The 15,646-nt window shown below is 34.4% G+C and overlaps 2 protein-coding genes across 3 annotated transcripts; both read left to right on the top strand.

Annotated features, from left to right (window-relative positions):
- Positions 1 to 1,533: 1,533 nt before the first annotated feature.
- On the top strand, positions 1,534 to 3,463 carry LOC9301904 (transcription factor bHLH137). 2 transcript variants are annotated; one of them, XM_021016338.1, is made up of 8 exons: positions 1,534 to 1,993; positions 2,095 to 2,220; positions 2,319 to 2,384; positions 2,483 to 2,551; positions 2,672 to 2,755; positions 2,860 to 2,952; positions 3,074 to 3,186; positions 3,303 to 3,463. In XM_021016338.1, the coding sequence occupies exons 1-7, from the start codon at positions 1,661 to 1,663 to the stop codon at positions 3,146 to 3,148; spliced, it is 846 nt and encodes a 281-aa protein (XP_020871997.1). In that variant the 5' UTR covers positions 1,534 to 1,660; the 3' UTR covers positions 3,149 to 3,186; positions 3,303 to 3,463. The 2 variants fall into 2 exon arrangements, with proteins under 2 accessions (XP_020871997.1, XP_020871999.1); XM_021016340.1 differs by lacking the exon at positions 2,483 to 2,551 and having other exon boundaries at positions 1,586 to 1,993.
- Positions 3,464 to 13,290: 9,827 nt separating this feature from the next.
- LOC9300159 lies at positions 13,291 to 15,401 on the top strand. The gene has a single exon (XM_002865783.2). The coding sequence runs from the start codon at positions 13,489 to 13,491 to the stop codon at positions 15,154 to 15,156; it is 1,668 nt and encodes a 555-aa protein (XP_002865829.1). The 5' UTR covers positions 13,291 to 13,488; the 3' UTR covers positions 15,157 to 15,401.
- The last annotated feature ends 245 nt before the right edge of the window (positions 15,402 to 15,646 follow it).

Below are 15,646 nucleotides of genomic sequence, written 5' to 3'. Positions count from 1 at the left end.
GATAACTAATTACAAGTCTCTCTTGCTGACCTTTGATACGAAAAACATGTCAAAATACAATCATAATGTTTTCTTAGTTCCTAAATAACATGTTTTCTTTCTGCTCTAAACTGATCTCAAAAAAGAAATCATAATATATATATATATATAAAGTCCATGGATCGTATACAATTGATAATAAATAATTGATCGTAGGTTCTTATAATGTTTTTGTAAACTATGTGTCATAATAATAAATAAAAGAAAACGTTAAAAAGAATAATAATAGTCAAAATAATCAAGGACATAGATTGCGATAAATTTTTAAGGGTGAAGTACGTACGTACTCGCTTTTTTCTTTATCGTAAAAGTTTCCGATTATTATTTTTCTATAAGAGTACCCGATTCTATCAAAACAAAATGGTGGATTTATGATTATTTGTCTTCTATGCATACCCAACGGTATCATGGGATTGGACTTCACACCGTATTCACATTTTTTTCTTTTGTCTTTTTCTGAAAAGGAAATTTCCTATGTCGATCCAACGTGGGAAACGAACAAAAGTTTTTATTTTCTCTAACAAAAATGGACAAAAAAAATTGTAGTATTATGGAATCCACAGAGATCATTATTGAGAAAATCACGCGGTATTACATATTTATTTGTAAATGTACAGTACTTTGGATAGTGTAATATTAATCTCTCTAGTCTTTATGTCCGACTGGTTAAACTGTGCATATATAGCTTCGATCTATATATTAGCTGTGGCAGTAGGTTTAGCAATCTGAGTAAAATCAAAATTATATGAGTGATAAATGATAAATATTGCTTTCTGTTGTACTTTAACTTTTTGATATATGTATTATAGGTCCGACCCTCTTATAAGGTAAAACAAGCCATTGCTTTAAGCCACTTCTAAATATAGTTCTTTTAGGGCCACGATATTGAATGCTTGCTTGAAGTGTAGTTGATGGTCAACACAAATACATCAATTGATTTTAGAGAACATTTTCCTCGAGTTCGACTACCCACGTTGGTCGCTCTTTCTTTCATTTAATGGGTTTAGTTGATTAACTTTTTAATGGTACTTTTATTCATTTATTGTTTTCACGTTATGAGCTATTGAGCTTATTCTTATATATAAAAAAAGTCTAATCAAATGATTGATCATTATCTGTCTTTAAGTGTTTACATAAAATAATGAGAAAATCATTTAATTTGAAACAAATTCTTTTAATGAAATAAATAGACAAGTATATATTCCATGAGTTTGCATTTGAAGAAAAAGTGAGAACATATCTAAGAATGATGAAAGATCATTTACTCACCTAATTTTTGAAATTCATCGTTATTTACTTAAATGTTCATTTTTACTCTTCCATGGTTACTAAATGCAATTACTTAGATATACAATCTCGATATTATATGAAAAACATAAATATCATCTAACACAAATTACCCGCCGAAATATGGTGGTAATCTCTTCTCAAATAAAAAGGTATTTTCAATATACAAGTGGTCCCTAAAATACTCTTTCTTCTGTTTCTCCTTGTCTCTTTGAATAGTGAATACAAAAGCAATTGCCTATATAAACCATATCAAGTCCTTAATCTCTCACAAACGAAAAAACACTCTCCCTATCGACAAAGATAAGAGAACTCAGAAGCTTCTACTCTTAAAATGGCAACTTTCTCTTATTTCCAAAACTACCCTCATTCCCTTCTTGATCCTCTTCTCTTCCCTACACCTCACCCCTCCATTAATCTCACTGGTTTCATCGATCAAAATCATCTCCATCCACTACCAAACATTTCCACAGTTGAAGACATTTCCTTTAACCCATTTCTTGATGAATATAATGTTGACAGACCCGAAAACTCTGGCTTAGAGAAACAGGCTAACACAACCAAAACCGCAACCACCCGTTCTTCATCCTGCGACCACGGATCATCAGCCATCACCACCATCGGAAAAAAGCGTGGGAGGAAGGCCAGAAATGTTTCTAACTCCAAGGTATGTTAAACCAACTTGTAATGTTAATGTATCATCTATCATCAATGGGATGGGGTTGTGATAGTCAGAAACATACATGTTGGGGTGGTTTGGTGAATTAGGAAGGAGTAGAGGGAACAAAAAGCAAAAAACAGAAGAGAGGAAGTAAAGAAGAGCCTCCAAAAGATTATATTCACGTTCGAGCTAGAAGAGGCCAAGCTACTGATAGCCACAGCCTTGCTGAGAGGGTATTTTAGTCATTTTCTAACCTACTTTTGGATTTCGTTAATCATTTTCATAAAATACAATGTAATTAATATTTGATTAAACTTATATATGTGTACAGGTGAGAAGGGAAAAGATAAGTGAGAGGATGAGAACTCTGCAAAACCTTGTTCCGGGCTGTGATAAGGTTAGCTAGAGACAATCTTTTAAAGAAATTGATGATGTTTTAATTTTATAATGTTTCTAGAAAATGTTTTTAAACAAATGTGACTTAAAAACTAATAGGTAACAGGGAAGGCCCTCATGTTGGATGAAATTATAAATTACGTCCAGACCTTGCAAAATCAAGTTGAGGTGCATTTAATTTTTAATATATTTTTTCTTGTAACATTTTAGGTTAAAAATAATATATTTTTTTGTGGTAAAAGTGTTAAAATAATATTTATAATTCATATCTTTTTTCTGTTTCATTAGTTTCTCTCGATGAAGCTAACTTCTATAAGTCCGGTCGTCTATGACTTTGGTTCCGACCTTGATGGCCTCGTACTTAGATCTGAGGTACTTCATCTACACACCAGCTCTATCCGGTTAACGACAAAATCATTTCATGTATCTCGAAAAGCTGGTTATCGATATCAATAAAATATCTTCTTGATGAACAGATGGGATCTCCAGAAGTAGGAACGTCTTTTACCAATACAATGCCAACAACTACTTCTATCTTTCCTTCACTATTGGATAATGCTATAGTTCAGGTTTTTTTCTTTTATTCTATACAAAAGTGATAATTTTCAGATAATAGTAATATATTAAGGAGAATCAAGATAGATAAGAATCAATTATTATTAATAGATAGTGATGTGTTGCTTAATTTAGGAAGAGGGAGAAGGAAGAGAGAAGTTTGTAGACAGAAGTGGGTTCAACAACAACAACTTCTGTTCTTTCCCTTGATAAATTACATGTCGACACAAACACAAAAGCCTGCTTTCGTGAGTTTCTTCTGGTCTTGTCTCTTCAACTACCTAATTATTATTTTAAACATTTTTCATAATTGTGAAAAAGCTTGTTGTGGTGTCGTAATTATTGCTATTGTTATTGGATGTAGGTTGATTTCATTTCCTCCCATATGCACGGAGGGAATAAAATCTACGTAAACCAGGGGTCGTAAAAGTGGACGTACTTATTTGTTCTTTCTAGAGAGTTAAAAGAAAATAAAGTACTATATTAGAGATAAAAATAAAATAAAAAGTATATCAGAGATAAAAAGCTCATAATCATTCATAAAAGAGAGCGGCATATGGGGGCAGAGCAAATTCGATGGAGGAAAGAAAGACATATAAACGAAGAACCACTTGTGTTTTTTTTAAACGAAGAACCACTTGTGTTTTTTTTTTTTATTATTTCTTGCGCCAAACTTTCATTTGTCCTCCAATCCACACACTCATCTTATATTTCCTATAAATAAATATAAATGTAAATATTCGGAAGATAAATACTTACGCATGTATATAAATCTAAATGATTCGTTTCCTGTCAATTTATTTGGTTACAAAATAATGTCAGAAGAAAATATTAGATTTCCCTTCCTGAGAACACTTTAATGTACCTGTTGAATAGTTTGGTCATGCTTTTCTGCTCTCACTTGTCACACATTGATAACTCCCATTCCTCTGTCTTTTCACAATACATATGTTCTAAGTTTTATTTTAGTTTAATGCATGTCTCATATATATACCAAAATTATTGAAAGAGATATTTGATACTCTACTACTTGTAAATATGATTTGTTGGTAGTCTAACATTTTCAAGAGGTGGTAATGTATCCTTTATCTTATTCAATGCTAAATTGCAGGATTTATTTGTATGCACATATATAAAAATATGCACTTATTAAATTACATAGACGTTAATAACATCTTTTTATTAATGAACCTAGAAATCCATCGTCAACTTAATGTATATAAAAATTTAAGAATAGAGAAATTTTTGTATCTTTCATTTCTTGATGTATATGTCAAAATTTATATGATTTGTGAAATTACCCTCCACAAATCAACAATTTGAGATATCTGTTAGCTAAGTAAATTTTAATTAATATTATTTCTTCTAAGATTTAAATTGTTATATGGTTCAATAAATTCACTTTTTTGGCCTTCTATAAAATATTAGTATAATTATGATATGTTGCTAGATGAATAAGGTCAAAAAGGAATTTTATCATGAATATGGTATTTATCGAAAATGCATATTTTTCCTCGCAAAGTCTGATTTTCATGAAAAAATGGTGTACATTATTACTCCCTCCGTATTAGAAAGATTGATTTTCTAAGATTTTCACCAATATTAAGAAAACAATAAATGATGTATATTTATTACTTACTTTTGTGTTAAATATTTTAAAAAGTTAATTTCAAGATACTTTTTATCCCATTTACTCCAATCAATTGATCTTGAAAGAAAAATACATTAAATATACAACAGAAAATCAATCTTTTTGATACAAGAATAAAACGTAAACATCATTTTTTTTTATACGAAAGGAGTATTATACAACGAATAAAGCCAAAAAATTGTAAATTTAAAAGCAACAATTCGAAGGCATGATTAAATGAGCAGTCCGGCCGTTAGTCGTCCATAGATTTTGAGGTCTATATGTCTAGTCCCATCTCTTTTATTACACTTTTTTTCTTTGTTTGTTTGCATGTACCTAACTTCATTTCCACTTGTACATGAATCATTCTTCTATTACAAAATATAAAGATAGTAGCCAAGATGGCTGGTGAAATTGCCATTCTTCTATCTCTCTCAAAATAGTGAATGGTAAGTGAACAGTAAACTATATAGGATCATATATTGCGAACATATATATGTTCAACTTGTACGTAATAATGTTGATGATAGTTGACAATTCAGAATTAAGGTGAATGTGTTTATGTTAGAAAGAAAACAAATTGGTTATGGCCGGTAAAGTAGATTCGAAGAGTTAGATCTTATGTCTTTCCGTCGGGATTAAACCCTTCCCATTCCCAAGCGGTGTTGGCCAGACTTCTCAACTCCTTTGGAAAAGTCTAAAAATGTGAGATTATGATATTTTTTTTGGTGGTCAAAAAGTTAACTAACCACAAATACATTTTCTTTGTGTTCAAGTAAATATCTTATAAGGAACAACCCACCATTTTAACATGAAAATGTAAATACATAAAAAAGATAATTGGGTAGTAATTTTAGAAAAAATACAACCTTATTATACGAAATAATATCATCAAAAGTTTTGAAAGTTGAGGAAACACTGATAGTAGTTCATAAGCTTTAAGATTATTAATTTCTATCAGTATATTAATCCAGCTATTGGTTCAGTCTTTATCAGTTGGGTTAGCAAGAACAAATAACTAACTTGTAGACCAAACAACCACTTTAGAAAGCCCACTAACAACAACGTTTATGGGCCCATCAGGCCGGTTAAAGAATTTGAGTACTAAACAAACCTTAACTACTCTTATTGTGTTAAAGACAATTAGATTGTTGTGGTAGATCCGTCCGTATATGTAATGGTTCGACCGATTGCTATAACACCGGATCGATTTTAACAAATATTTTACATCAACACTTTTGAAAATGAATTGGTATTTTTATGTTTATTTTTAGAAAAAGTTCATAAGAAACTTGATTTCGTAAACCTATATTCACACCCGTGGTGCTATAAAATATAGTACTAACTTTGTCATATTTGTTTTAGTACTGAGTGTCTGAGTCAAGTGTATTAAATTCATTTCATAGTGGGGAATAACTAGATATAATTAAAGATTTTTTTTTTCTTTTTTTTGATAAACCCTATCGGCTATCCGGTCGGCCCCGGTAGGTACGCACCGAGGTGCTATATAGTGGACTGGTCCACCGTGTTAACGGTTAGGCCCTTACGGGCTATCAGTAGTCAGGCCGCTTGCATTTCTGGCTACCAGATAAACCAATTGGGCCTTGACCCAACTGACAGACTTCCCAAACAAATGTGTTTTTGTTTCCAGGGAGAATCGAACTCAGGTTTGGGAGTTTCACCCTTTCCCAAAGCTTGCTCTGCCACTAGACCACGGATGCTTGGGCAAAAACTGTTAGGGTAAACTTTTTATAGTGACCGACCCTACCCCGAAAGACCCCATATCCAGGAAAATCCTATATGCGTCATAGAAACCCGTGGGCCATCTACAACAGAATTTTATTTGGAGAGGTTTCAGTTCCACCCCGCCGACAGAGAGTCGAACTCGTGACCTCTAGCAGTTGTGTGTGAGAAATCACATTGAAACCACTAGGCCATCAAGGACTTCTCATTGGTTATGAACCCTAATTGTTTAAAAATAATTTGTTGTTCTAATATTTCTGTTTAGTAATGTATTGAACCCCATGTATATAACTAGAATGTTAGGGTCGACTTTATATCATAAAAAACTCCAAGTTGCATGCACCTAATTTAAAATCTAATCCGGGTTTAGTCATTGGTTAACTCATACCAACCCTTAGCTTTAAATTTAGCTTTTTGACTTTGCATTATTAACACATTTTCTTTTCCTTTTCTCTTTTTTTTTGGTTAAACATTAAGACATTTTCTTATAGTAACTTTTACTATCGACTATCAAGTCTTTTACAGGCCAACTTTTTCTTCTGAAGCCCAATTAGCACCTTTGATCCATAATATCCCTTATATATTATTTGAAATCTAGCAAATTCCTTTGTTCATATGTAATTCCAAAAGTAATTGTAGAAAGATTTAATATTGACTTTTTGAAATACAATAAGCAACACTAGTTAGTGTTTCAGCTAGTTTTAAGTGTTTTTGAAATACAAAAAGCAATATTTATTTACCCAAATAACAATTTTCCATTAAACTAAAACTACTTGGCTAAAAATCGTCTAAAAGACTCTTAATTGCTAAGCTGTTATAAAGGTCATGAAAAGGAGGAATCGTAAAGTCGCAAAAAGATGCGCACATGGGTTAAACGTTTCGTTGTTTATTAATTTATGTGGAGCCCACCATCACTATGCACGCATAGTAATTTACTTTTTTACGCCTATATAAACGAACGAATCCGTTCGATGTAAAATCACAATTCATACTTCAACAATAAGAAGTTATACGAAATATCTCTCCTTCTCTCGTCTCTTTATTTTCAGTATCCCGATACTTATGCAGGTATAAATTATTTCTCCATTATTTATATTTATATACACCATAAAATAAAGTAATTATTTATAACACGTTATCAGCACGATCACTCTATGATCGCTAAAAAAAAAAAACGGTATTATATCAGGCGGTATGTCGCCTCGTTAAAAAAAAAAAATATGAGTAAAAGAAAAAGAAAAGAAATGAAAAGAAAAAGAAAAGAAAAAAAAGAATAAAAATATTTATATAGATATATGTATATGTATATTATTTTCTAGTGGCTGTTCGGACACCGTTATTTACTCGTTACTATAGTGGGAGGAATGTCGCCCCTATAAGTAATCGTTATAATGGATGTTTTATACACCATAGCAATGGACGGCTAAGCCGCCTATAATGTGGATGACTCCGTCACCATAATTTATTTACTGTTATAACGTGGATGACTCTGTCACCACAATATTGCCGTTAAAATTTATTTCTGTTATACTTATATTTTGGTTAATATATAAGGAGGTTCGGCCACCTGTATAAAAACCTATTATCTGAATTTGGTAAATTTAACTGATTGGCTATTAAAATTTACACATTGATTTTCTGTTTAATTCTTTTCACCAACGGTCATGAAGAAAAATTTCAAAAATTTATCACTTTTCAAACGGCTATGAACAGTAATTTTCAATCTATAAATACACTCATTTTCACTCATTCATTCACTCAAAAATCATATCTCTCCTCATATATTTTTCTAAGAAATTTGTTTAAGTTTTCATTTTGGAAAATGATTCGCTTGTTTTTAATTTTTTGCTTAATCGCAATTGTTGCATGTGCTTATGGTCTTTTCGTTGGAGAATTTACTTCCGAAGAATTTATCATAAGTATCAGTTTACTTTTCTATGCAGTTGTGTTCTTTGTAATCGCTTGCATCATTAATATAAATGGTTCAATATGAAATAAATAATATTATTTTACTAATAATATTTATTCAATTTTGTGTTTAGATATCTAATGGCAATCGGAAGCTTATGTTTTCAGCTCTACACATCATTTTGGCCAATTATATATTTTGGATTGCCAACGTCGAACTACATTTACAATCTTTTGGCTTAATAAACACCGTAAAAGAGAATAATATTTCGACGGTTCAAGAAAGGGAAAAATCGGTGATCTTTATTTTAAGACACCTTGATGAAAGTATCATATGTGATCACACATAAAAGATCCCAAAGAGATCTGGGAATCCCTGAAAGCTCGATTTGATAATCGAAAGGAAATAAATCTCCCACTTGTTCGGGATGAATGGCAAAGTCTAAAGTTCAAAGACTTTGATAAAGTGATGGATTATAATTCCGCTATGATGGAAATTGTGGTTAAACTAAAATATTATGGTGATATTATCACTGATTCTCAGATGCTTGAGAAAACGTATACCACGTTTCATGAAAACCACATTACCCAGCAAAAACTGTATATGTCATGCGGGTATACCAAATTTTCGGATTTATTTGTGGCACTCCTAATAGCGGAAAAGATTAATGAGACCGCTCATGCGGATAACTAAAATACTTGTAGTGATATTGCTAGTCTCCAATAATGCCATTATATAAGTTTTATGTATTCCTGTTGTTTGAAAATGAAATTGTTTCTGAAAATGAGCTAGTGTATGATTATTCTATATTTTCAATATCAATGATATTTGCTTATATTTATTAACGTCTATATTGATTACAGAGAAATGGATCAAGATTCAAACAAAACGATAGCAAGGGAAAATATCAAAGAAATTTGTATACCAGATAGTGGAACAACGCACACTATTCTGAGACATCAGAGATTTTCCTCTGAATTAAAACCGACAAAAATTATTGTCAATACAATATCGGGTCCTACGGATTTGATTGAAGGAAGTGGCAAAGGAAAATTTAAATTGCCTAATGGAACAAAGTTTTCCATAAATAATGCCTTATATTCTCCGAACTCTAAGAGGAATTTGTTGAGTTTCAAAGACATATACCTTCAAGGATATGAAACTCAGTCTGCAACTGAGGATGGAAAGAAGTATATGTATATAACTTCTAATAAATATGGAAAAAGACATGTCTTGGAAAGATTTCTAAATCTTCCTTCTGGTTTGCATCATACCTATATAGATGCCATAGAGTCAAACCTTGTGATCAAAAGAAATCCAGAAGATTTCGTACTATGGCATGATCACCTTGGTCACCCAGGCACCACAATGATGCGAAAAATCATAAAGAGCTCACATGGTCACTCATTGAAAAATCATGAGTTGAAACATGGAAATAAAATGACATGTGCAGCGTGTTCTCTTGGAAAGTTGATCATAAGGCCATCGCCAGCCAAAATTGATAAAGAATCACCAAAGTTCCTTAAACGAATTCAAGGCGATATTTGTGGACCGATACATCCACCATGTGGACCATTCCACTATTTTATGGTAATGATTGACGCATCTAGCAGATGGTCACATGTTTGTCTATTGTCATCTCGAAATTTGGCATTTGCGAGATTTATAACTCAGATAATCAAATTAAGAGCTCAGTTCTCTGATTATTCCATTAAGAGGGTTAGACTAGACAACACTGGTGAATTCACATCCCAAACATTCAATGATTATTGTATGGTAACAGGAATTGAAGTTGAACATCATGTAGCTCATGTTCATACACAAAATGGCTTGGCGGAATCATTAATTAAACGTCTGCAATTGATTGCAAGACCATTGATCATGATATCAAAACTTCCAACCTCTGTATGGGGACATGCCATTTTGCATGCAGAAGCACTTATTCGGATAAGACCAAGTGCATACCATAAATACTCCCCACTACAGTTAGCATTTGGTCGAGAACCAAATATATCTCATCTAAGAATTTTTGGTTGTGCGGTGTATGTGCCTATAGCACCACCACAACATATAAAGATGGACCACAAAGAAGGTTGGGAATATATATTGGCTGTGATTCTCCATCAATTATAAGATACCTAGAACCGCAGACTGGTGATGTCTTTACGGCACGATTTGCCGATTGTCACTTTGATGAGAAAGTATTTCCGGTTCTAGGGGGAGAAAATAAGCAAGTAGGAAAAGAAATCAAATTTTGTGTACCATCCCTGTTACACCTTGATCCTCCTACAAAACAGTCAGAAATAGAAGTTCGACGAATTGTGCATTTGCAAAGTATAGCAAATCAACTTCCCGATGCTTTTGCAGATACCAAAACGGTAACTAAATCATATATACCGCCTACAAATGTACCTGCTCGAATTGAAATCCCACAAGAACGTGGAGGAGCAGATGATACACGTGAGTCTAAAACACGCTTGAAACGTGGTAGACCAGTTGGTGCTAAGGATAAAAATCCTAGAAAACGAAAGGAAGTTGAAAAGCATGATATTCCCAAAATAGCAGAAAGCATTTTGGAAGAAACGAATCATGAGTCTAATGACAATGATGAGCATCATGAGCCTGAAGGAAATCATGAGATTTCTATCAACTATATACATAATGGAAAGATCTGGGATCGAAATAAAATGGATGATGTTAATGACGTTTTCTCATACCTTTTGTCAAAGAAAATTGATGAGGAAAACGAGGATCCAGAACCAAAGTCTGTATATGAATGTCAAAAGAGACATGACTGGATAAAATGGAAAGATGCAATACAAGTCGAACTTGATTCGCTCAATAAGCGAAATGTATTCGGACCTATTGTACTCACACCTGAAGATGTGAGACCGGTTGGATACAAATGGGTTTTCGTTAGAAAACAAAATGAGAAAAATGAAATTACGAGATACAAGGCTCGTCTCGTAGCTCAAGGATTTTCTCAAAGACCCGGGATTGATTATGAGGAAACATATTCCCCTGTTATGGATGCTATAACGTTTAGATTTCTGATGAGTCTAGCAGCTGGCGAAAATCTAGAGATGCGTCTCATGGATGTAGTTACAGCATATTTATATGGATTATTAGATACAGATATCTATATGAGAGTTCCCGATGGGTTTAATATGCCAAAAACATTAAAATCTAAACCCAAAGAGTTGTGTGCAATAAAGTTGCAGAGATCATTATATGGGTTAAAGCAATCTGGACGAATGTGGTATAATCGTCTCAGTGAGCACTTAACGAAGGAAGGATATGTGAACGATCCTATATGCCCATGTGTTTTCATAAAGAAAACAAATTCCGGATTTGTGATAATCGCGGTATATGTTGATGATCTAAACATAATCGAGACTCAAGCAGAAATATAGAAACCAACAAACTATTTAAAAGGAGAATTTGAGATGAAAGATCTCGGACAAACAAAATTTTGTCTTGGCCTACAAATTAAACATACTCAAAAGGGTATATTTGTACATCAATCCACATACACTAAAAGAGTGTTAAAATGCTTTAATATGGATAAGGCAACTCCTCTCAGTACTTCAATGGTCGTTAGATCACTTAATGTTGAGAGTGATCCATTCAGACCACCTGAAGAGAATGAAGAGATACTCAGTCCTGAAGTACCGTATCTAAGTGCAATTGGAGTCCTTATGTATCTTGCAAATTGCACCCGACCTGATATATCATTTTCAGTCAATCTTCTGGCTAGATTTAGTTCATCTCCTACACGAAGACATTGGAATGGGATTAAACATGTCTTTCGTTATCTTCAAGGGACTATTGATTTAGGGTTATTTTATCCTAAAATATAAATGGTCAAATGATTGGTTTTGCAGATGCAGGATATTTATCAGATCCACACAAAGCTCGATCCCAAACAGGATACGTATTCACGATTGGAGGTACTGCTATATCATGGCGTTCTCAGAAGCAGACGCTTGTAGCTACTTCTTCAAATCATGCTGAAATCATCGCACTCCATGAAGCGAGTAGAGAATGCGTGTGGCTACGAACAATAAGTCGACACATTCAAACGAGTAGTGGAATTCGTCTGAATACGGAGCCAACTATCTTGTATGAAGACAATGCTGCATGTGTTGTTCAGCCAAAGGAAGGATATATCAAAAGCGATAGAACCAAACATATTCCTCCAAAGTTCTTTTCATACACCCAAGAGCTCGTGAAGAATAAAGACATTGAAGTAAGATATGTCCGATCATCCGAGAATTCTGTGGATCTCTTCACAAAATCATTGCCCACCTCTCTGTTCAGGAAACATGTTCATAACATTGGAATGCGTCGTCAACAAGACTTGTAAGTTATGATCCTGATCATTCGAGGGGGAGCTTGCGCGGTTGCACTCTTTTAACCTACTATGGTTTTTCCCACCGGATTTTCTTAGAAATGTTTTTAACGAGGCAACAGAAGACATTACGCAAGAGACATAGTGACACTGGTCTCCAAGGGGGAGTGTTATAAAAGTCGTGAAAAGGAGGAATCGTAAAGTCGCAAAAAGATGCGCACATGGGTTAAAACGTTTCGTTGTTTGTTAATTTATGTGGAGCCCACCGTCACTATGCACGCATAGTAATTTACTTTTTTACGCCTATATAAACGAACGAATTCGTTCGATGTAAAATCACAATTCATACTTCAACAATAAGAAGTTATACGAAATCTCTCTCCTTCTTTCGTCTCTTTATTTTCAGTATCCCGATCCTTCTGCGGGTATAAATTCTTTCTCCATTATTTATATTTATATACACCATAAAATAAAGTAATTATTTATAACATAAGCAAATTAGTTGTCTTTGCAAAATACTTCCACATAAAATTCGACAAATCTACAAAAGAAAAAGAGTCGTACATCAAAATCAACCTTTATTTACTATATTCCTATTAAAAAGTCCAAATATTAGCCCCCAAATAAAGTCCAAATAAAAAAGTAGTACTAATAAACTTTTTAATAATTTAAAATAAACACAGATATTGGTTTGTCCACGTAACTTGCATGAAGATTCTGATCATTGGGGTTGACGAAGTTAAGTCTTACTACAAAACAGTGAAACTCACGCGCTTCAAAGCGCGTCTACTCTCATTTCCCTCCCTGTATTTCGCATTTTCCCAACTGGCACCATCACACTTCCCATTAATTCACACCTCTCTTTCTCTTCCACTCTCTCTCTCTCTCTCCTCTCGCTCAGTCAAACCCTAATTCCGATGCCGGTACCTAATTCCGACGACGGTGACCGGAGTCTAACGGAGGTTATCACCTCTCTCCTTGACTCTATCCCTAACCTTCTTAGCTTCAAGTCCAAATGGTCTTCAATTCGCGCCAAACTCGCCGATCTCAAAACTCAGCTCTCCGATTTCTCCGATTTCGCCGGCTCTTCTTCAAACAAACTCGCTCTAGATCTTCTCGTTTCAGTTCGCGAGACGCTAAACGACGCCGTTGCCGTTGCGGCGAGGTGTGAAGGACCTGATTTAGCTGAAGGAAAGCTTAAAACGCAGAGTGAGGTTGATTCAGTCATGGCGAGACTTGATCGTCATGTGAAAGATGCTGAGGTTTTGATTAAGAGTGGTCTTCTGATTGATAACGGAATCGTCGTCTCGGGCTTTTCGATTTCGTCGAAGAAGGAAGCTGTTCGATTAGAAGCGAGGAATTTAGTGATTCGATTGCAGATCGGTGGAGTTGAATCGAAGAATTCAGCGATTGATTCGTTGATTGAATTACTTCAGGAAGATGATAAGAACGTGATGATTTGTGTTGCTCAAGGAGTTGTTCCTGTTTTGGTTAGGTTACTTGATTCGTGTTCTTTAGTGATGAAGGAGAAGACTGTTACTGTGATATCTAGAATCTCTATGGTTGAGAGTAGTAAACATGTGTTAATAGCTGAAGGATTGTCTTTATTGAATCATCTCCTTCGTGTATTGGAGTCAGGAAGTGGTTTTGCTAAAGAGAAGGCTTGTATTGCTTTACAGGCGTTGAGTTTGTCGAAGGAGAACGCGAGAGCGATTGGTTGTAGAGGTGGAATCTCGTCTTTATTGGAGATATGTCAAGCTGGGAGTCCTGGTTCTCAGGCTTTTGCTGCTGGTGTGTTGAGGAATTTAGCGTCGTTTGTAGAGACTAAAGAGAATTTCGTTGAGGAAAACGCGATTTTTGTGCTTATTAGTATGGTTTCTTCAGGTACTTCTTTGGCTCAAGAGAATGCGGTTGGATGTTTGGCTAATTTAACGAGTGGGGATGAGGATTTGATGATATCTGTTGTTAGAGAAGGAGGGATTCAGTGTTTGAAGAGTTTTTGGGATTCTGTTTCTAATGTTAAGAGTCTTGAGGTTGGAGTTGTGCTTCTGAAGATTTTAGCGTTGTGTCCTATTGTGAGAGAAGTTGTTATCTCTGAAGGATTTATCCCTCGTTTGGTTCCGGTGTTGAGTTGTGGGGTTCTCGGTGTGAGAATCGCAGCTGCGGAAGCTGTTTCTTCGCTAGGTTTCAGCTCGAAAAGCCGAAAAGAATTAGGTGAAAGTGGATGCATTGGTCCGTTGATTGATATGTTAGATGGTAAAGCCGTTGAAGAGAAAGAAGCAGCTTCTAAAGCTCTATCAACCTTATTGGTGTGCACGAGCAACAGAAAGATTTTTAAGAAGAGTGAGAAGGGTGTAGTCAGTCTTGTTCAGCTCTTGGACCCAAAGATTAAGAAATTGGATAAGATATACACAGTCTCTGCGTTGGAACAGCTTGTAACTTCAAAGAAATGCAGAAAACAAGTCGTTGCTGCTGGTGCTTGCTTGCATTTGCAAAAGCTTGTGGAGATGGATATCGAAGGAGCTAAGAAATTGACGGAGAATCTAGCCCGGAGTAAGATTTGGGGGGTCTTTACAAGGCCATAAGAGACTGCGCGGACACGTTTTAAACCTGTATGTAAGAATCATATATTTCCCGAACGGCGATTCTTGTTTTTACGTTTGATGTTGTTTGATGATTTGATTGTTCATAAGGCTTGGCTGATTGAAGTTAGGGAGAGTAATTGCTGATTAGTCTGTAGACAATAATAATATCTTTGTAGAGTTTGTAATCATCTTTTTTAATTTGCTTGGTGAGCTAATCATATCAGAGTTTGATTTGATCCTTTCAACTTTTTTTCTTGTCCTCTGAAATCCTAAAAAAATTGTATCCTTCCACAAGTGTTTATCTTAATCTAGGAACAGTGTAATGACCCTTCAATGTCTGCAATTTGAAACTGTTTTTGTTGCATAATATGAGTTGGACTGTGATGGTATGTCCTATCTGATGATAATGTTGGTCGAAAGCACATGGCATTAGTTTTGTTTATTGGTGGCCCCATATGATTGTTACAGCCGTTAACTTCTTTGGCACAAT

Source organism: Arabidopsis lyrata, assembly GCF_000004255.2.
Source record: "Arabidopsis lyrata subsp. lyrata unplaced genomic scaffold ARALYscaffold_8, whole genome shotgun sequence".
Lineage (NCBI taxonomy): Eukaryota > Viridiplantae > Streptophyta > Magnoliopsida > Brassicales > Brassicaceae > Arabidopsis > Arabidopsis lyrata.
This window is presented reverse-complemented; position numbering and strand designations above follow the sequence as displayed.